General features: G+C 42.5%; 1 protein-coding gene across 1 annotated transcript in view; it reads left to right on the top strand.

Moving 5' to 3' along the window:
• KHDRBS3 (KH RNA binding domain containing, signal transduction associated 3) overlaps positions 1–23409 on the top strand; it is a 146382-nt gene that overhangs the window by 50054 nt on the left and 72919 nt on the right. Inside the window, exon 2 of the mRNA XM_058175601.1 lies at positions 7193–7311. Coding sequence (XP_058031584.1) covers positions 7193–7311 — 119 coding nt within the window. The remainder of the gene's footprint in view (positions 1–7192; positions 7312–23409) is intronic.

Here is a 23409-nt window from a genome sequence, read left to right as displayed (position 1 = left end):
GCCTCGCTCACCTTAAGTGGTTCAAAGCTTCTGGTTACTCATTGAGTAACTCATTGAGATTTTTCATAACTGTCCTCAATAAACAATATCTCATAATAAGAGTTTCATCGTTGTAGCTTCTTGGAGCTGAATTCAGATACTTCCAAACTTATTTTTTTTTCTTCATTATAGATTGTATGGTCCAGATTTAGCATTTATATTTTCAGTTCCTTCAATATTTATTTGTATAAAGTACCTAGAATCCCAAGACGATTTCCCCATATAAACCGATCTTTCCCCCCCCCATGTACACGTAATTGCGTTTGAATTGGATTAAAGACTCAAGAGATATTTGTTAGATAGAAAAGGGTTGGGGGCAGGTTAATGCACTATGAAAGCTCTTTGTATGAACTTTAAGCAGATGTTTATCTTATCCACAACAAATCCTTGCAACAAGAGGGGGGGGGAAAGTAGCTTTACGAATCATTTGGGATGTGGAAATTAATGTCTTAAGCAAAACTTTCATTAGAGTAAAATGCTTTCCAGATTAAGGGAAACACTGGGTTTGCATTTACTATATTAACAGAAAGGGCCTATAGAAGCTATAGAAAGGACTGTGCATAGTTTGAATATTATGGCTCTGGTCTTCCGTTCTTTGCCAAGTCCATGTGATAAAGCTAACCACTAAAGGGCTTGCGGTTACTCTACTTAAATGTTTACTAAAATCAGTGGTTCCGCGTGTTTTATCTTAGTTATTGATGGAAACAATCTCTTGAAAGGCATCACTTTAATGCGGGCAAAGCTCTCTCGCATCGAGCATTAATAAAGATAGCAAGGCTCACGTTGATGGGCCTCTCACAAGAAGATTAATTCTTTGAGGTTATCAAAAGAAGTCATCTTTTTTGATCCATTATCCAAATGCGCTCGGCGATACTGCGGTCCGCAATAGGGGTTTATTAAAGAAACAATCCTGGCTTAGCCTATTGTGCTCTGCGTAAAATTCGGTAATTCCTTTATTTGACCTGAATTTTGAAGTATCGTGTCCATGATCTGGGAACATGGGATTTTAATCCTTTAGCATTATAAAAAGACCTTAATCACACACTCCTCTATTATTTCTGAGCTAGGAGACTACATCGGAACACAAAGCTTACTAGTAGTGCAGGATGTAATCTAGCGATTAAAGAAGGCAAATCCTACTCATTCGACTTTGGAAATCTGATTAGATCCCGCTCGCTGGTCTAGCCCTCTTCTATCTACAACTCAATCGGTGTGCTGCACATGAAAATAGCCCAACGGGGACTTGGGGTGTTGCATTGGTATCATCCGGTTTTTCTTAAAGCAGGAATGAATGTGAAAGGTACAATGCGTTCTTACGTTGATTTTGTGATAGTAAAGAGCCAACCTGTGTGTCTGGATTCTCCAGGTAGTGAAAAGGAGGCGTTGATGAGCTATACGTTTCAACTATACTTTGCAATTTTAACTTGAGTACAGGTAGTCCTTTCCTCGACGTACGACCACAATTTTTTTGTTTTGTTTACATTTATACCCCACCCTTCTCCGAAGACTCAGGGCGGCTTACAATGTATAAGGCAATAGTCTCATTCTATTTGTATATTTTTTACAAAGTCAACATTGCCCCCCCAACAATCTGGGTCCTCATTTTACCTACCTTATAAAGGGTGGAAGGCTGAGTCAACCTTGGGCCGGGCTCGAACCTGCAGTAATTGCAGGCTTTGTGTTCTAATAACAGGCTTCTCTATTGCCTGAGCTATCCCGGCCCCTAAATTGAGCCCTAAATTGAGCCCTAAATTTAGGTTGTTAAGAGAGAAATGTGTTAAATGAGTCTTGCCTCATTTTACAACTCTTCTTGCCACATTTGTTAAGCAAATCGCTGCAGTTGTTAAATTAGTAATTCAGTTGTTAAGTGAAACAGGTTTTCCCATTGACTCGGCTTGTCAAAAGGTCACAGAAGGGGCTCGCATGACACACACACACACACACACACACACACACACACACACACACACACACACACCCGGATGCTGCAATGGTCATAAAGGTGAATCAGTTGCCAAGCATCCAAATTTTAATCATGTGACCATGGAGATGCTGCAGCGGTCACCAGCGAAAAATGGTCATGAAGTCATTTTTTTCAGTGCAGTTGTAACTTCGAACTGTCACTAAGTGAACTGTTGTTAAGTCGAGGACTACCTGTAGTTCGTAACTTTCAGGTTGCAATTCTCTTCTTTTTTAGGATTTAACTGTTGACTACTGTGTCAACAAAAACGGTAGGTGCTCTTTATGGCCGTTTAGAGCAACTTGGTGTAGTTTGGGATTCACGAGCCAACTTAAAACGGTTCAAATGTTTTCGTGGGATGAAACATGGGTCCTTGAGTGGCGCAGGCTGCTAAACAGCCTGTTATTAACAACAGCTGCCTGCAATTATTGCAGGTTCAAGTCCCACCAGGCCCAAGGCTGACTCAGCCTTCCATCCTTTATAAGGTAGGTAAAATGAGGACCCAGATTGTTGGGGGCAATAAAGTTGACTTTGTATATAATATACAAATGGATGAAGACTATTGCTTGACATAGTGTAAGCCGCCCTGAGTCTTCGGAGAAGGGCGGGGTATAAATGCAAATAAATAAATAAATAAAATAAATAAACCTTGGAAAAGCTCACAGGTAGCCCATTCAATTAGTGACCATTCAAAATGATAATGGCACTGATAAAAGTTACCTAGTAGTCTTATTCTATTTATCTGTAAGATTTTTCACTAAAATCTTAGTTTTCTCTCTATTTATTTTCAGTCCTGCCACTTCTCTATATTCTCCTATTTTTTTTTATTAATTTAGGCCCCGTTTCTTGTGGATCTTTCAAAAGAAAAACTAAGTTCATCTGCAAATGCCTGTAGTTTATACTTTTCCTTTTTTATTTCCAGACCTTTTATCTCTGTATCTTGTCTAAGATTTCTATTTAATACTTCCAGTATCAATACAAATAATAGGGAAGACAAGGGACATCCTTGTCTTGTGTCTTTCTTAATAGCTGACCTTCTCAGTCATATCTCCATTTGCCATCACCTTTGCTTGTAATATATCACCTTAATCATATTAATAAATCTCTCCCCAAACTCCATGTCTTTTAATTGTGCTAGCATAAAAAAAATATATGCCACAATTAAGCTTATGGCCATTACAGCATCCCCATGAGCGCATGATCAAACATTCAGGCACGAATGGACTAAAATACACAGGTGGTTGGAGAAAATGATCAAAAAACATGTTGACTTTAAGCCAGAAGTTTTTTTGTTGGGAATTATACCTGAAATATATACTAGAGATATAAAATACGTGGTTGTGAATATCATTACAGCAGCCAGCATTGTGTTTGCTAAAAATTGGAAAGACGAGAAATAACCTTTGCAAGACGAAATTATTAGGAAGATGATGGAATGTGCAGAGATGAGTAAATTCACATTTGAAATTAGAGAACAAGAAGATAAGCAATATTACAAAATATGGGATTTATTTTATTACTGGTTAGAAGGAAAGATATGTTAGAAAAGACCTAGATTAAATAAGAGACCTAGATAATATAAGATATATGTACGAAAGAGATGTCTATTTTGAGATTGCACAAGAAGAGATGTAAACACCCCACCAGCACATTGTAACTGGTTTGATGAGTTTTTTATGTTTGTTTGTTATTAAAAAATAAATTTAAAAAACAACAAAACATTCAGGCACTTGCCAATTAGCCTGCAATTAACAATGGTTGAAGCATCTTGGGGTCATGTGATCCTTGTTTGTGACCTTCCTACGGGCTCCCATGAAGGAAAGTCCGGGGGGGGGGGATTGTATTTAGAACAAAACAGAATAACAGAGTTGGACAGGATCTGGTAAGTCATCCGGTCCAACCCCCCACCCAAGCAGGAGACCCTACACCATTTCTGACAAATCGCAGTCCACTCTCTTCTTCAAAGCTTCCAGCGATGAAGCTCGCACAACTTCTGAAAGTGAGCTGTTCCATTGGTAGATTGTTCTCACTGTCAGAAAATTTCTCCTTATTTCTTGGCTGAATCTCTCCTTGACCACTTTCCATCCATTGTTCCTTTTCTGGCCTATAAGTAGTCCTCGACTTAAAACCATTTGTTAGTGTTAGTGTTTGTTAGTGTTAGTGACAGATACCTCAAAGATACATTGGTACTGAAATATGTGATGTGTGATTGGTCCTCGGACTTACAATCATTGCAGCATTCCACCTGGTCACATGATCAAAATTCAACAAGCACGCCTTTATGATGATTGCAGCATTTTTTGGGTCCATGCGATCACCATTTGTGACTTTTCTCACAAACCTCTGGTAAGCAAGCAATGGGCAAAGCAGGACTTGCTTAACGTCCACATAATATCACTTAAAACCTATAGTGTTTCACTTAACGACCATGGCAAAACAAAAGTAAAATGTGGTGTGACTTGCATAATATCAGCTATTGATATTATGCGAGCCGCAGTGGCACTGATACTACAGGCTACATCTGATCACCGGCTGCCAGCAGTTTGGCAGATCGAATCTTACCAGGCTCAAGGTTGGCTCAGCCTTCCATCTTTTCGAGGTCGGTAAAATGAGGACCCAGACTGTTGGGAACAATTTAGAGAGGTCTGTAAAGCACTATGAAGCGGTATATAAGTCTAAGTGCTATTGCTATTGCTTGCTAAGCAATGGAGATTTTACTCCCACTACTCAAGGAATACTCAATAAATTCCTACTCAAGGAATAACTTTAGCTTGTCTGTAGCTTGATTAGGATATTGTTTCCTGCTCGTTAGTTCATGGATTAGGGCGTTGTTTACTGTTTGATTCCTTGTCTGGTGTTAATCCTGGTGTTAATACTTGCTTATCTAGGTGTTGATTGTTGGCAAAGAGATTTCTGGTCTCTTTGTTTCTCCATGTTTCTTTTTTAGTTCCACAAAAATTAACTTGATAATGAGTCGGAACAGCTGGAGTTTGCATTTCTGGCTTGTCACTTTATTTTTATTTGTATACACGCCTGTTCTATTTTTAAAGTATGGCTCTTTATTAAATATATTAGAGGTGTGCGACTTAATTTTAGGAGAACAAGGCTGTTATGCCAACAAATTCAAAGCTTGAAACAAGTAGCTGATAAAATTTTATCCTGTGATTATTTTTTTAGCTGCGTATTTTTAAACCACTCCAAAGGTTTTTCTGCCCGGCTGTTTTATAGAATGTTTGCAAAAAAATATTTGCATAAAAGCACGTAACACTTTAAAACTTGTATGATCATTCCAAGCTGAATATATATGGCAGTCTGTAGCATTAAAGGAAGAGCTTAGCTATAGACGTTTGAGAATGAAGGTGCATATATATGTCCTGGGATAATATTGCAGGATCCAATCTTGGTCAGTTACCTGGGACCAGAGATTTTGTCTTCCGAGCTTTTGGACTTGTGCTGGAGCCCATCTTGAGAGAGAAGTTTCTTGAAGATGGGCATCAGCACAAGTCTGAAAGCTCAGAAGACAAAACTTCTGGTCCTGGTATCCGACCCCGATTGGATCCTACAAGACTTTTGAGTTTCAATAAAGAATAGGGAATAAGTGCAATAAGGCAGGGGTGTCAAACTCAAGGCCTGCGGGCTGGATCTGGCCCGTGAGGTACTTAGATTTGGCCTGTGGGGCCGTCCTGGAAACAGCGAAAGACCAGCCCACGGTGCCTTTGCCATCAAAAACGGAGCTCAGGAGGGCCGTGAAGGCTCGGGCCACCACAAGCGCCCCTGACATGAGTGAGGTTGAGCTGGCCACACCCACCCTGGCCATGCCCACTTGGCCCCCTGAGGTCAAACACAATCCTGATGTGGGCCTCAATGTAACTGAGTTTGACACCCCTGGAATAAGGCTCGAGTGAACTGGTTGTTAAATCCCCCCCCCCAATCAAAGTGGATCGTGTGCTATGCTGCAATGGAGAAACGAGCAACGAAGCAGCCGGCATGAGGGAAGGAGAAAGACCGTTTTCCCTCTTTCTTCTCTCTGCTCCTCCTCCTTCCCTCACGCCAGCCGCTCTGTTGCCTGTTTCTCGAGTGCAGTGCAGAGGATCCACTTTGATAGTCGTGGGTGGGAGGGAGTATTGTAACAACCGGTTCACCCAGGGCCAGGTTAGCCGTCACAGGAGGCTCATCCCACATGTATGTTGGAGCTTGAGGACGGGGGTGAGCCACGCCTCCCCGGACAGCCAACCTGACTGTGGGCGAACCGGTTGTTAAATTATTTGATTCCCCCCACTGGGTATATCTTTAGGCAAGTTTTAATTATGCTCTATTTAAAAAATGCTCCATTTCCTAGAGTAGAAGAGGAGGGAAAAATAGAACTGGGCAAAGCAAAAACTTTCCCTAACTTTTCCAGCTTTGCAGACCGGGGGTGGGGAATCGATCTGTGTGAGTGGCAGGTGTACAGCTCTACTTGTTTGAGCGACGGAAGCTTACATTTGCTGTGTCCGCCCCTTGTGCAAATGGAGATGCGCACGCTCGCCTGGCACTTGTGCGGCTCGGTTTCAAAAGGGTCGTGGCCCAGTTCCCGGCCACAGCCCTGGGGGCTCTGGCCCCCTGTCATACAGCATAAACTTTAGAATGCAGGACTCACTACCCAATATGTCTCAGAGTTCCGACCGATGCCCTAATTAAATCAGGAGCCTCAAGCCAAGCTCTCGAGTTGCCAATACCGTGTTTCCCTGAAAATAAGACATCCCCTGATAATAAGCCCAATCATGGTTTTGAGTGCATGCGTTAAAATACCGCCCCCACCGAAAATAAGCCCTCCCTGAAAATAAGTCCTCCCCGAAAATATTTAAACGCAAGTGCAGCTGGTCCCTGCCATTTCCTCTGGTTAGAGTTAAGGAGACAGAGCTGGAAATCAGGTAAGACGGCAAGAGGAGTCCCGTCTTGCTCTACGTACCCCAAAATAATAAGACCTCCCCGAAAATAAGGCCAAGCGCTTATTTCGCAGTTCAAAAATCTATAAGACAGGGTCTTATTTTCGGGGAAACACGGTATGTTTCTTGGGCTGGATCTGATGGTTTTGGAAGTGGGAGCTTTGGGTGGGAGATAAATTGCCCTAATGAAGGCTGTTTTAAATGAAGATATATTTGCTGCGGTTTAGGAAAGCTCATTCTAAAACAAGTTTTGCATTTCCTATTACAGAAATCGATAAGTTCCAGAAAGGAGAAGGCAAAGAAGAAGAAAAGTACATCGATGTAGTGATTAACAAAAATATGAAACTGGGACAAAAAGTATTAATTCCAGTAAAGCAATTTCCTAAGGTGAGTTCAATGCATACACAAACAGATTTGCTGTTGGTTCAGGTTTGTCGTGTTTGATACAGCACGCTGCAACTGTACAGATTTTCAGATTTGACAGTGTACCTCGAAAGAATCATGCAATCTTTCCACAACGTTAGGAAAGATAGATTGTTTTATTTATTTATAAATTATTACCTAGGTATATTCATTAATTAGTACTAATTATCAATTATTATTTGATTTAACTATATAGTTATAAAATGTTCATGTTACAATAATAATAATATCAGAGTTGGAAGGGACCTTGGAGGTCTTCTAGTCCAACCCCCTGCCCAGGCAGGAAACCCAACACCATTTCAGACAAATGGCTATCCAACATTTTCTTAAAAATTTCCAGTGTTGGAGCATTTACAACTCCTGCAGGTTGCATCACAAACCAATGCAAATGAACACTTTTTCTGGTTGCAGGAAACATTGTTGAAAAAGCACTGTAACAGCATAAGAAGAGTGAAATTCTGAATAGTTTTTTGAATCTGTGTGTTTTGTGAATCCCTCCCCCTTTTTTAGATCAGTTTTTACTACTTTAGGCATAGATGATTTGTAAAATAACAAATATACCTGAATGAGTAACTTCTCTCACCAAAGTCCCAATGCTTGATCAATAAAATGAATTCATTCTTAAAAATCATTAAAATAGTTGAACAGTAGACAATAGAATAACAGAGTTGGAAGGGACGTTGGAGGTCTTCTAGTCCAACCCCCAGCTTAGGCAGGAAACCCTACACCACTTCAGACAAATGGTTGTCCAATCTCTTTTTCAAAACTTGGAGCATTCACAGCTTCTGCAGGCAAGTTGTTCCACATTAATTGTTCTAACTGTCAGGAAATTTCTCCTTAGTTCTAAGTTGCTTCTCTCCTTGACTAGTTTCCATCCATTGCTTCTTGTCCTGCCTTCAAGTGCTTTGGAGAATAGCTTGACTCCCTCTTCTTTGTGGCAACCCCTGAGATATTGGAACACTGCTATCATGTCTCCCCTAGTCCTTCTTTTCATTAAACTAGACATACCCAGTTCCTGCAACCGTTCTTCATATGTTTTAGCCTCCAGTCCCCTAATCATCTTTGTTGCTCTTCTCTGCACTCTCTCTAGAGTCTCAATATCTTTTTTACATCGTGGCGACCAAAACTGAATGCAGTATTCCAAGTGTGGCCTTACCAAGGCATTATTAAGTGTCATTCCAAGAGCTGTTCAGACTCTGTTTCGGTTTTTGGTATTCCCTTTTGTAAGTCAAATGTAATTGTAATGAGCAAACTAAACGATTTAATTTTTGTCATTTATTTATTCAATTTCTGTGGCTGTCCATCTCAGTCAAGGATTCTCAATTCAGAAAAATATATAGTACAGTCAAAATATAGGTGGTCTTCAACGTATAACAGTTCGTTTAGTGACTGTTTGAAGTTACAATAGCACTGGGAAAAGCGACTATTTTTCACACTTACGACTGTTGCAGCATTTCCATGGTCACATGATTTACATTCAGATACTTTGACAAGTGGTTCATATCTATGACGGTTGCCATGTCCCAGTTTTATGGGATCCTCTTTGGTGACCTTCTGACAAGCAGAGTTAATGGGGAAGCCAGATTCCCTTAACAACCATGTAACTAACTTAGTAACTGTGGTGATTCACTTAACAACCGTGGCAAGAAAAGTTGGGAAAATGGGCAAAACTCGTTTAGCAAATTTCTCACTTTGCAGCATAAATTCTGGGCTCAATTGTGGCCGTATGTCAAGGATTCCCTGTACTAGAAACATTTTAAAATGATAAAAACAATCGAAACGTCTAAAGTAAATACAGTTTTATTTTACTGATCAGTACAGTTGTTGGGCTCTTCAATGTACCTTGACTTCCATAAGATGTTACATGTATTGGTATTTCAATGGAGAGGGAGAGAGAGAGAGAAAAGGAGAGAAAGAGAGAAGGGGAGAGAGAGTGAGTGAGAAGGAGAGAGAGAGAGGAGGGGAGAGAGAGTGAGTGAGAAGGAGAGAGAGAGAGGAGGGGAGAGTAAGAGAGAGAGAGGCGAGAGAGAGAAGGGGAGAGAGAGAGAAGGAGAGAGAGAGAGAGAGATCTTCTAACTAAAGTTGTGGTATTAGTTATTATTTTTTTGAACAGGTGATAACAGTACCTGAAGCAGGATTAATAGGTATGTGCAAAACTTAATCTTCTGAGAATTGAATGTTGCAGAAAGCTGATCTGACCATTTGGGGAAATCTGAATTTCCAGGATTTTTGGAAAACAGAAAGCATCCGTGCCATTTCAGAATGTGGGTTGCTTCTGGTTTGGCGGATTAAATCCAGAAAAACAACAGGTGGTTCTTGATTTCTGACCGGTTGCTTAGCAACCATTTGATGTTATGAAGGACGCCTCCAGAAGTTACTTACAATCCGGTTCTGAAGTTCCAATAGTTGCATACCCCACTGTTGGTCATAGGACTATTTTGGGGGAGCTTGGCTAGTAGCTCAACTTTACAGGTGGTCGAAGCATTCCATGGTCATGTTGCTGTAATTTATTACGCTTTTTTGCTGGATTCCGCTCTTTGCAGCTGGTTTCTGGCCCAAAAAAGGTCCATGGGAATACACGGATTCGCTTAATGACCATTGCAAAAATAAAAAGTCATAACATTGGATCTGGTTACGTGGGGGCTTTAATTTACGACCTTCATAACTTAATTGACAGAAATCTGGGTCTGCATTACAATTATGAATCAAAGGCTACCTGTATAAGAAATCCTTCAGAACATTGTCATCAGCATAGGATGGTCGATCCTGCACATCCCTCGGCTAGAAAATAAATTAAAACGGTGACTTGAATTAAGCATGTAGACAGGTATTTAATCCTGATGGTTATGTATGCAGTAGCACGGCTTTTGACACTTCTGACAGATGTTTCCAGCCATACCTCAGAATGCCCTTAATTACATTTTCTCTTCTAGTTTAAATGTAACCAAACGGCTGAAGATGGCTGAATCGTGTGTATGTGTGTGTCTGTGTGTATGCCTTTTAATAAAAGAAAGACTTCGAGATTTTTTAAAGAATTTGTTGCCTTGTAGGAATAGGAATCCTATTGTTGTGTCTCGTCCGATCTCACCATAGCCGGGGCCTTCTTATCTGCTTCCGAACACGGAGGAATGTTCTAGTATGCCTCCCGGCCCCAGCCCTGGCTGAAGAGGAGGAAATATCTCCAGCCCCCAGCTCTGGCTCCATGCCCAGGCAAATGGAGCAACTAGACCCCTCCCCCTCCTCCACAGCATGTGAGCCTGAGGGAGGTCAATTGCCAACAGCTGCCGATTGGAGTGACCCTCGCGTCAGAAGACTTGATAGGCGGAGGCAACAGAAGGAAGGGAGGGGCAGGCCTGGATAAGTGCTGAGTCATGGAACCACACCCCATGGCCTATATAAGGGATCTGCTTTCTGGCATTCTCTGAGTCAGGCAAAGTCTAAACATATCTTGCTGAAGTCACTTTCTGGTCTCCTGCCTGCCCTGAGGACTTTGCTAGGACTTTGGCAGAGCTGCAGAGGCACGCCTGATTCGGATTTCCCTGACCCGGCCGTCAGCGGAGGAGTGGGACACGACACCTATTCAATTCAGAATAGGGCTGGAAGGGATCTTGGAAGGTCTTATAGTCCAGCCCCCTAGTCAAATTGCCAACGATCACAATTTATTTTACCAATAGCAAAGGAAAGGCTGGTTCCGTCACAACAATTAATTGCACCTTGACACACTAGCCACAATGCTGCTGTTCTTCGGGAGGACTCAAGGGAGCAGCATCAGTTGCTGTGTTAACTTCAAAATACGGGGCGGGGGGGGGGACGCACGCGGAAACGGCTTTCTAAATTGCTTGCATCAAGTAACAAAATTAGAGCTTAATATTTCCTAATTGATACTTTGGGTTGGTCTGCCATGCTCAGTCTTCAGATTTATATCTTAAAGTAGCTGCTTGACATCGCGAAATAGATTTCTTGCATGGTTTACTGTAAAGGAGTGTTTCCTCGTTTTACAAATGCGCTGCAGATTTATTTATCCTGCTTTCCCTTAATAGCGTATCTAGCCGAGTATTTCAGAGCCTTCGGTTACTGCAAAAAGAAAGCCGTGCAATCATTAAATCATGACAGGATTTGGATGGTATTGACCACTGTTCCATTAAACGGAAAACTAGATCTTTATGTATGTTAACTACGGAGCACATTTCAAGCAATGATTGTTTCTAATAAAGTGAGGGAATTGTTGACAAGGCATTACGGATGTCTGGAGGTTTTTTTGTGTTTTTTTTTAAGTATTCTTACTAAATGAGGCTGAATCTATACAATAAAGTTTAATAGCAGTTCCCCTACTCCCTTCCCAGTAACCGTCATGGCTTTCTCAAAGATTAAAAGTTTGCAAATGCTGCTGAATTTTTGCTCTTCCCCCCTATAAATTGTCCAAGTCCCATGGAGAAGCCATGTTAGCTCCAATTATGAATATCTAGATCAGCAGTTCTCAACATTTTCTTTACCATAAACCACCTTGAATAGAATAGAATAGAATAGAATTTTTATTGGCCAAGTGTGATTGGACACACAAGGAATTTGTCTTGGTGCATATGCTCTCAGTGTACATAAAAGAAAAGAAAAGATACGTTCATCAAGGTACAACATTTACAACACAATTGATGGTCAATATATCAATATAAATCATAAGGATTGCCAGCAACAAGTTATAGTCATACAGTCATAAGTGGAAAGAGATTGGTGATGGGAACTGTGAAACGATTAATAGTAGTGCAGATTCAGTAAATAGTCTGACAGTGTTGAGGGAATTATTTGTTTAGCAGAGTGATGGCCTTCGGGAAAAAACTGTTCTTGTGTCTAGTTGTTCTGGTGTGCAGTGCTCTATAGTGTCGTTTTGAGGGTAGGAGTTGAAACAGTTTATATCCAGGATGCGAGGGATCTGCAAATATTTTTTGTGGCTATCGACAACCAAGACTTAACTCAAGATTTAAATCGTAACATTTCTTCAAGCCTTTGTGGGAGCCCTGTGACCACATCACGCCCTTCCCTCCCACTGAGATCCATGGGCCACAGGTTGAAAAGCACAGCCCAGATCTTCAATTAAGAGGCCACTTCAGTGAATTTGGCCTCCTTCAGTTTGCTTGGGCTTTTTCTCCCATAATTCCCAGCTAGAGTAGTCTTTGAGACTACAATTCTCAGCCAACCCTAGTTAGTCCCAGATTGGGGGAGGCTACAGATTAAGTTTTTGTGACAAATTCAGAGTTTAAATCATTGATGAATACACCGGAAATGAAAGCCTCAGAAATAAAAGTTGCTTAGCTTGACCAGAATTGGGTCACTAATAAAGGAAACTTAAGTCCTGAGTATTAATTGGCTCCAATTTCCAAGATAAGAGCTTCAGGTCAAACTTGCATCCAAATAATTCAAAATTATGAGGGGTGTGTGCTATTGTGCTCCATAATTTTTCTGCAAAATGTAATATGGCAATGAGAATGGTGCCACACCAATCATTATAAATGTATCTTTTTATTGATTCCAATAACATAACTTTCCATGCATTTACTGGTTTTTCATGTAACATTTTCGTGATTTTTGAATGAAAATTGGCAAGCTCTAACATCAGATTAAACGACCAGGTTCCATCTTTATTCGGTATCTAAACTGGGCTTTTTGGCTTTCCTCTTGCGGACTGCAATATCCCTGTGGAGATTCCAGCAGTAAGCGGCAAGCATGCACAACTCCATTTCTTTTCTTTTCTCCATGCCTACAATATTCTGGTGGAATCTCTCCCCATGCTCCTCACTCACTGCCCTACAGTTCAAAGGTAAAGGTAAAGGTTCCCCTCGCACATATGTGCTAGTCGTTGCCAACTCCAGGGGACGGTGCTCATCTCCGTTTCAAAGCCGAAGAGCCAGCAGTGTCCGAAGACATCTCCGTGGTCATGTGGCCGGCATGACTCAATGCCAAAGGCGCACGGAACGCTGTTCCCTTCCCACCAAAGGTGGTCCCTATTTTTTCTACTTGCATTTTTACGTGCTTTCGAAACTTCTAGGATGACAGAAGCTGGGACAAGTAACGGGAGCTCACCCCGTTACGTGGCAGCACTAGGGATTCGAACCGCTGAGCTGCTGAACTTTCGATCGACAAGCTCAACGTCCTAGCCCCTGAGCCACCGCGTCCCTTCAGTTGAAAGGGCAATAGTCTAAATTCGAGTGTAAGGTGTGAATTCTCAGTGGCATGTTTGCACCAGGTGCTTTATAGCAGGGGTCTCCAACCTTGACAACTTTAAGCCTGGTGGACTTCAACTCCCAGAATTCCCCAGCCAGCTTTGCTGGCTGGGGTATTCTGGGAGTTGAAGTCCTTCAGGCTTAAAGTTGCCAAGGTTGGAGACCCCTGCTTTATAGGACCTAAGTAAATTTTCCATGTGTTTTTCATAGCCATCTGCCTTGCTGTCCCCAAAGTGAAGATAAATTGATACACTTCCATGTGGTACCGTTTTCATTGTTCTACTGTACTTTGTCGAGAAGTTACGCGGCATCGTGGTCATTTGACAACTCTCTCTCTCTCTCTCGTGGGCAAATATACCCGCTTGAGTATAAATCTTTATTGTGAAATACGTTGAAAATTTTAACCAACCAGCACCTTCATCACCTGTTTTCTAATTCACCTAATCAAAATATGGACAATTAACACATTTTATCTCGGAGGTCAATAATTTTCCAGAATTTGTAGACCAGTAATATAGACCAGTTTTGGGTGAAGGGTCCATAGCTTTATTTCCTCCATTGTGAGCTCTTCGTATTGTCTCCATCCTGTTTGTTCCTTAGCTGGTTAAATGTCGATAAGCATCTTCTCTTTTTGTTAAAACAAACTAAATCAAATCCAGGGTCTAAGGAGCAAATGCATTTCTCCAAATAGCAGTTTGTAACGTCTTAAGTCATCCAACCAAAGTAATAACAACGCGCCGAAGTAATAACAATGAATTCGGGGCTTTGCAATCATTTTAGCGAGATCTGAATGATGCCGTGAAGAAGTTATTAGTCACGATAGCGGGAGAAATGGCCTCAGAATAAACAAATTTATGGAAATTGATCTCTCGCAATGAAACTTTGCATACAAATCAGAGGGAAGATAGCTAGTTGATGACTGCATCTTCCCTCTGCCACGTCTGGTTCTATAAAACTTTGAAGAGGCGTGTACAACTGTAGGTCACAATATTTATAGTAGGGCATACACATTGGCATCCTTCAGTCTCAAAAGACTATGGTATCGTGCTCTGGAAACAGCATCTGGTGTGGCTAAAATGGCCAATTTGAGAGTGGCAATCCCTTCCACACTGAGGGCAGATAACATTCTGTCCCCTGCCCAGCCCCCAGATTTCACTGGTTCCGGACTGCCTCTTTGCCTCAGCCTTCTGAACAAATGTCTCTTCGAATTGGAGAAGGCCACGCTGCGTCTTTAGCCTCCAAGCTGAACGATCGGAGGTCAAGGTTTCCCAGTTGTTAATGTCCTTTTCCAGGGCCTTTAGGTCCCTCTTGCAGATATCCTTATATCACAACTGTGGTCTCCCTCTGAGGCGCTTTCCCTGTACTAATTCTCCATACAGGAGATCTTTCGGAATCCGACCATCAGCCATTCTCACGACATGCCCAAGACAGCGTCGCTGTTTCAGTAGCGTATACATGCTAGAAATTCCAGCACGTTCCAAGACTGTGCTATTTGGAGCTTTGTCCTGCCAGGTGATGCCAAAAATACATTGGAGACAGTGCATAATTTCTTTCTTTCTTTCTTTCTTTCTTTCTTTCTTTCTTTCTTTCTTTCTTTCTTTATTTATTTATTTATTTATTTATTTATTTATTTATTTATTTATTTATTTATTTATTTATTTATTTATGATAAAAACAACAGCAATATACACATAAAACCATAATTAAAAAACTTATTATAAAATGGCCGAATTAAAACATTTAGAATAAAATCCCAAATTTTAAAATGTTAAAATACTAAACTAATTAAAATCCCATTAAAATCCTATGCCAGTCCTGCGCGAAGAAACAAATAGGTCTTCAGCTCTCGGCGGAAAGTCCGAAGGTCCGGCAGTTGCCGAAGTCTGGGGGGAAGTTCGTTCCAAAGGGTGGGAGCCCCCACAGAAAAGGCCCTCCCCCTGGGGGCCGCCAGCCGACATTGCTTGGCGGACGGCACCCTAAGGAGTCCCTCTCTGCGAGCGTACAGGTCGGTGGGAGACATTCAGTAACAGCAGGCGGTCCCGTAAGTACCCTCGCCCTAAGCCATGGAGCGCTTTAAAGGTAGTCACCAACACCTTGAAGTGCACCTGAAAGACCACAGGTAGCCAGTGCAGACTGCGCAGGAGGGGTGTTACATGGGAGCAACGTGTGGCTCCCATTATCACCCGCGCAGCTGTATTCTGAACCAACTGGAGCCTCCGGGTACTCTTCAAGGGGAGCCCCATGTAGAGAGCATTACAGTAGTCCAAGCGCGAGGTAACCAGAGCATGAGTGACCGTGCATAAGGCATCCCGGTCGAGGAAAGGGCGCAACTGGCGAACCAGGCGAACCTGGTAAAAAGCTCTCCTGGAGACGGTCGTCAAATGATCTTCAAAAGACAACCATCCATCCAGGAGGACGCCCAAGTTGCGCACCCTTTCCACTGCGGCCAATGATTCGCCCCCAACAGTCAGCCGCAGCTGCAGCTGACTGTACCGGGGTGCCGGCATCCACAGCCACTCCGTCTTGGAGGGATTGAGTCTGAGCCTGTTCCTCCCCATCCAGACCCGTACAGCTTCCAAACACCGGGACAGTACGTCGATGGCTTCGTTGGGATGGCCTGGGGTGGAAAAGTACAGCTGCGTGTCGTCAGCGTACAGATGGTACCTTACCCCAAAACCATTGATGATCTCACCCAGTGGCTTCATATAGATGTTGAACAGGAGAGGCGAGAGAATTGACCCCTGCGGCACCCCACATGTGAGGGGCCTCGCGGTTGATCTCTGCCCTCCTGCCAACACCGTCTGCGACTGGTCAGAGAGATAGGAGGAGAACCACCGGTAAACGGTGCCTCCCACTCCCAAACTCCCTAACTGGTGCAGCAAGATACCATGGTCGATGGTATCAAAAGCCGCTGAGAGGTCTAATATGATCAGGGCAGAGGAACAACCCCTGTCCCTGTCCCTCCAGAAGAAAGGTGTTCAACTTTCTCTCCTGCCGTGCCTAAAGGGTCCAAGACCCACTGCAGTACAAGAGTGTGCTGAGGATGCAGTCTCTATAGACCTGGATCTTTGTATGTTCTGTCAGCTTCTTATTAAGCCATACTCTTTTTATAAGTCCGGAAAATGTGGCCGCTTTACCAATACGTTTATTATACAGCAGGAACAATTGTGGTAAACAGTATTTCTTATGTATCGGAGATTGTCCTTCAATATGTTGTCGCCCATTGGGCTTCTGTTAAGTCACTAAGAATATCTTGCCCCTCGAATTCCCTAGGGATGTTTCACTCAAGGGTTAACCAGTCCTGATTTACTAAACTTGCCAATGAGAGAAAATTGAGAAGAGATGTTCATCCCAAAGGTGCTTTTCCAAAAGGCAGCTGGATTTTCTTGGGGGTTTTTTTCCCCCTTGAAAATGTCTCGCTTCTCATCCAAGGAGCCACCAACAAAGTCCAATTGCCTTTTGGAAAAGCAACTTTGGGACACCCAGGACGTGGATAATTGAGAATCTTCCTAGAAGGGAAGGGATGTTGTATTTATACACCTAGTGCTGAGTTCCAATCTGCCTTACCTGAGTCTCAATTTAATACTAATTAAATTATTGTTTGTTGGGTTGTCTAAAACATTGGGACCGATGCTTCATGGAAAAGTTAAAGCATCCCTCTGAACTTGCTCTTTATAACGCTTAGTTACTGTGTCCTTTTGACAGTTTGGAATAACTGTTCCTGTCTAGATGTGGACTAGATTGATGTCTTAGGTGGAACTGCTAAGGCTCCTCAAGTAGCCCCTTGAAATAAACAAATAACAGGTAGAGTTATGACCACAATTGAGTTCAACATTTCTGTTGCTAAGCAAGAGAGTTGTTAAGTGAGTTTTGCCCCATTTTAATGACCTTTCTTGTCACAGTGCTTAAGGGCCATCCCTGCAGTTGGTAAGTTATTATCATGGTTGTGAAGCAAACCAAGCTTCCTCATTGACTTGGCTTGTTAGAGGGTCACAGAAGGTGATCATAGAAATATCACACTACACAATACATTGGAAGAAATGGATTTAGAGTGGTGCGGTGGCCTAGAGGTGGAGCTCTCATCTCACAATCAGGAGGCTGTGAGTTCAATCCTAGGTTGTTGTTGTTAGTTGCAAAGTCATGTCCAACCGATCGCGACCCCATGGACAACATTCTTCCAGGCCTTCCTGTCCTCTACCATCCCCTGGAGTCCATTTAAGCTCACGCCGACTGCTTCAGGGACGCCATCCAGCCACCTCGTTCTCTGTTGTCCCCTTCTTCTTTTGCCCTCAATCTTTCCCAGCATCAGGCTCTTCTCCAGGGAGTCCTTCCTTCTCATTAGGTGGCCAAAGGATTTGAGTTTCATCTTCAGGATCTGGCCTTCTAAAGAGCAGTCAGGGTTGATCTCCTCTAGGACTGACCGGTTGGATCGCCTTGCAGTCCAAGGGACTCGCAGGAGTCTTCTCCAGCACTAGAGTTCAAAGGCCTCAATTCTTTGGCTCTCAGCCTTTCTTATGGTCCAGCTTTCACAGCCATACATTGCAACTCGATCCTAGGTAGAGGCAGATATTTCTCTCTCTGGGCACACTGAGAATATATCTGCTGAACAAAACTCCACATTGGCAACAGAAAGGGCATCCGGCCATAAACGCTCTGCTAGCTCCATTCAGTTGCCCAGAATCCACCCCGCAAGGGATTATGGGTTCGTTAAATTATGATGATGATGATTGGAAGAAATGGATTTACAACAATTAGTAGGTATTAGGTTTAGATTTGACCAAAGGGTAAAGCAAACGGCTATAAGGATACAATGAATATTTCTGGAATTTTCACATCTGTCATATAATCTTGTTTTTTGTATATTATTGCCATGCCTATCAAATGTGTCATTGGATCATTTCTTCAGTGTTGTTGTAAATGCATGTTCCTGATTCATTTATCACCACTGTCTTTTAAAAAAATCCCCTGATTTATTCCGGAAGAAGGAATTAGTCTTCTGCAGTGACAGCTAAGCCTGCTCAGAATGTCTACATTATGTGACTGTCAAAGGTTTCTTTGAAACTTTAGCTAAACATGACTATAAACCAGTATGAAACATTATATAATACTTGCAAGCATTTGAGTTTCTAAGAATTCTGTATCAAACAAGGGAATTGATTGAGTTCCAAGAAAAGAAAGGCAGAAGACAGGAAAGAAAAAAAGAGTTCACATTCTGCTCAGGATGTAATATTCTTGGGTGAAATGTTAGATAATTTCCAGATTTGCAGTTACATCTTTGAATTTCCAAATACAACAATGTAACTTTAGATACGATTGTCATATTTAGTTGCACTATAGAGGAAATGTAATAGTCTGCATTCTACCTCGTTTTCTGAAAATGTAAAATTCATCTGATAAAGTCTTCAGCCTCTGTGAATAACAGCAGAAGGGAGAGATCAACTCAGCAGCCCGTCTGGTTGGAAGTGCAGAGATAATTTTAAGGTGTACTAGAGAATAATGAATCACACCTAAATAAGGCAAGTCACTTTATATAGAGAGAAGGAGACAGAGCCTCTCGGCGCAAGAGGTCTTTCTTTATAGGTTTTTACAATAAAATCTACAGTGCCTTCAACAATATTTCATTAGAGATAATCCTTGACTTATGGCCACAATTCAGCCCCAGATTTCTGTTGCTAAGTGAGACAGTTAAGTAAGTTTTGCCCCCTTTTACAACATTTCTTGCCACACTTGTAAAGTGAACCACTGCCGTTCTTGAAGTTAGTAATGCAGTTCTTAAGTGAATCTGGCTTGACAGAAGGTTGCAACAGGTGATCACATGACCCCGGGACACCGTAATTGTCATAAATATGAGTCAGTTGCCATGCATCTGAATTTTGATCATCTGACCATGGGGAGGCTGCAGTGGTCAAAAGTGTGGAAAACAGTCATAAGTCACATTTTTCAGCGCCATTGTAAATTCAAACGGTCATTGAGCAAATTCTTGTAAGTAAGAGGACGATCTGTATGGATTTCTAAAATCCAGAGGCCTCTCAATGATCTGTCTCAAAAATAAGCCATTCAAATCCGTCGTAGCATCTCACATAATCTTTTGTATCTGTTGGGAGTTCTACCTACCTACCAACACAATCTGAAAAATAGCAATAGCACTTAGACTTATATCCCGCTTTACAGCCCTCTCTAAGCGGTTTACAGAGTCAGCATATTGCTCCCAACAGTCTGGATTCTCATTTTACCCACCTCCGGAAGGATGGAAGGCTGAGTCAACCTTGAGCCTGGTGAGATTCGATCTGCCAAACTGCAGGCAGCCGGCAGTCAGCAGAAGTAGCCTGCAGTACTGCACTCTATCCACTGTGCCACCGCAGCTCTTCTCCATAGTGGTGGAGACAGCAGCCAAGCATTGGTTGTACTCGTCTGTTCAGATGAAGAATTGAGTCTGTCAAAGTTGTTAAGTCCCGCCCCTGCCGCTAGGGGTTCCCAGCTTTTGACTCAGTCCTTCAGACTGGACGAATGTGTTGGAAACAACACCCAGGAAAAGCAAGTGGAATAACTCTTTAATTTCACTTCCTCTCATTAAGTGCTTGACTGCTGCTCATTCTTTTCTGGCTTTCCCTTCCCAACTTTGACAGCAAAGACACTACTGAGTTTTTTGGGCGGCTCATTCATCCCTAACCTAGTTCCCTCCAAATGAGTTGTTGGACTGCAATTGGCAGAATACATTGGAAAAAAGCCAGGATAAAAAAAAAGAGCAAGCTGACTGTAGGCTGATCTGAGGGGAAGAGAATCTATTTTTTCGCCACTTTTACTGTGGTCTGTCGAGAATTCCCCCAATCAACAGAGAATCCCCCAATCAGAGCCAAGGCCTCTGTGGCTCAGACTGGTAAGACAGTCTGTTATTAACAGCAGCTGCTTGCAATTACTGCAGGTTCAAGCCCCACCAGGCCCAAGGTTGGCTCAGCCTTCCATCCTTTATAAGGTAGGTAAAATGAGGACCCAGATTGTTGGGGGCAATAAGTTGACTTTGTATATAATATACAAATGGATGAAGACTATTGTTTGACATAGTGTAAGCCGCCCTGAGTCTTCGGAGACGGGCGGGATATAAATGCAAATTTTTAAAAAAAATCGGTATGGGTGGGGTGGGGGGAGATGCTTTAACATGTCTTTCTGCAGAACTTCCCTGAGTCAGAATTGTTTTAACTTCGTCTCTCCATCCTGATAGCTCCCTAGTCAGCGTTCCTGAGAAAAGTTGCTGTTTCTGTGCTACGCTAGCTACAAAAAAATATGGCTATCTTGAGGCAGAGGGGAATTAATAATATTAATTAGCACAGAGAAAGAAGGATCACCATGACGCTATAAAATCCTTCCTTCCTTCCTCCCTCCCTCCCTCCCTCCCTCCCTCCCTCTTTTTCTCTCTCTCCACAAGCTGAGTCTGGGTGGCTTACAGCATTTAATGCAATAAAACCATACAAATACACGTAATCCTTGGTTGACAACACTTCATTTAGAGGCCGTTCAAAGTTACAACAACACTGAAAAAAAATGACTTACAACCATTTTTCACACTTGTGACTGTTGCAAGCCAACCCCATGGTCACGTGATCAAAATTCAAACGCTTGGCCAACTGACTCATGTATGACAGTTGCAGTGTCCTGGAGTCACATGTTCCCCTTGTCGGGCTCCAATAATGCACCCATCACAAATCGAACTCCGAGGCATTGATTTTCCGCAAAGAACAAATTTATTCAGATAACATCATCTTGGCATCACTGGTGAAAACCCACTACTGAAGTTCCCAGGCTTGTCACCCCAATATAAATTTCAGTTTCTCAAGTTCCCAAAACAAACGGTCACATTGTCCAACCAAGACGGGACCTGATTGCTTGGCGACTTCTCTCCTCCTTCAGTCAACCAGCTGTTGGAATGTGGTTGGCTCATCAGCTAGGAATGATGTTTTGACTGAAGGCTCCCTCCTCCTTCAGCTTCAAACTGAATTCATCTCAGAATACCCAGTGATACAAACAATCCCACACCCCAATCAAATTCAGGCTTGACATCTCAACCTCCTCATAAGCAAAATCAATGGGGAAATCCAATTCACTTAACCACAGTACCCACTTAACAACTGCAGTGATTTACTTAACAACTGTGGCAAACAATTTGGACCTCCATTGTCATAAATTGAGGACTACCTGTACATATATCTAATAGCAATAGCAATAAGACTTACATACTGCTTCACAGTGCTTTTACAGCCCTCTGTAAGCAGTTTACAGAGTCAGCATATTGCCCCTAACAATCTGGGTCCTCATTTTACTGACCTTGGAAGGATGGAAAGCTGAATCAACCTTGAGCCTGATGGGACTCAAACTGCTGGCAGTCGGCAGAATTAGCCTGCAATACTGCATTCTAACCACTGTGCCACCATGGCTCTTCCAAATACAAATGCATTACAGCAGTTGTACCTCATGCTAAGGTACAGTCTAACACAGAGTTTCCTACATTTAAACATCTTTCCAGTTACGGGCTAAGGGACCAAGAACAACAGAAAATCTACAAAATGGTAAGGCAAACTTGGATGCAATGATTGCCATCTGAAGAATCTTAACTGGACAGGTTTCTCTAACTCCGTGACAGTCAATCCAATAGAAATTCTGCAGGCGTTCGAAAGGCAAAAAAGAACAATAAATTCCGCAGCTCTGAGTAATCTCCGGGGCTCCTTTTGAGGCAGCCCAAAAGAGCTGAAATAATCTGTCCAAAGAACATGAATGCTACAGCTTATATCCCTGCATCGTTGGTACTTTTGCCATCTTCCATTCATCAAAAGGCCACTAAGTCCTCAAGGGGACTATTTTTTTCTCCTCAAGAGAGTGCTTATTTTTAGGTTTTATCTCTTGAGGGTCAGATCAGAGACAGATTGCCTTCTCACTGCTGGAAACCATCTCGGCTGGTTCTGTCAAGTCTTGTCTTGCTTTGCCCTAGAATGTTAGTGTCGTCTCTTGTCAATCTCTGTCCGTTCCCAGTAGAGATGAGCTTTTTCAGTGTTTAAACTAGAGATGTCCACTCTTGACAACTTTTAAGACTTGTGGACTTGAACTCCCAGAATTCCCCAACCGCCTGTGAATGACCCTGATCTAGACCTTGCCTTTCTCTGTCTTGTCATCGGATGTTTTGTGAGATAAAGGAAGAAAATGGATCAGTGGAAATTTCATCCATGCCTTATGGTGTCATCCACACGTCATCCTTAGTGAAGCGTGCAAACTATACCTGCATTTCCTGCGCCTGATGAGAAAAGCACATCTTACTCCTTCTGTCCTGGCCACTTTTTACATAGGCATAATTGAGAGCATTTTAAGAAACTGCATCACTGTTTGGTTTGGTGACAGCAGTGCCTCAGATAGAAAGTCCCTACAGAGAGTGGTAAGGACAGATGAGAAGATCATAGGAAGCTGACTTCCCGTTATTCAGGAAGCTTATACTGCTTATAAGCACTATGCACTTAGAGCTCGAAGCATTGTGAGAGACCCCACACATCCACTTTACAATCTGTTTCTGTTGCTCCCCTCTGGGAGGAGGTTTCAAAGTATTTCTAGCAGGAATACCAGATTCTGGAACAGCTTTGTTCTCTATACCATCCGTCTGGTAAACTCGCAAGATTTGTTTTACTCACCATATACACCCAAACTAGACGGTGTCGTTTCTCCATGTCAGAGGAGTGTCAAACTCAATTTCATGGAGGGCCACATTAGGGTTGTGTTTGACATCAGGGGGGCAGGATAGGTGTGTCCAGCTCGACAACACTCATTTCCGGGGGGGGGGGGCTGGGGTGGTCCAAGCACCACTCTGCCA

This window comes from Ahaetulla prasina, chromosome 3 (genome assembly GCF_028640845.1).
Source record: "Ahaetulla prasina isolate Xishuangbanna chromosome 3, ASM2864084v1, whole genome shotgun sequence".
NCBI classification, from domain to species: Eukaryota; Metazoa; Chordata; class Lepidosauria; order Squamata; family Colubridae; genus Ahaetulla; species Ahaetulla prasina.
Note: the sequence above shows the minus strand (reverse complement) of the source record. Positions and strands in the feature narration are given on the sequence as shown.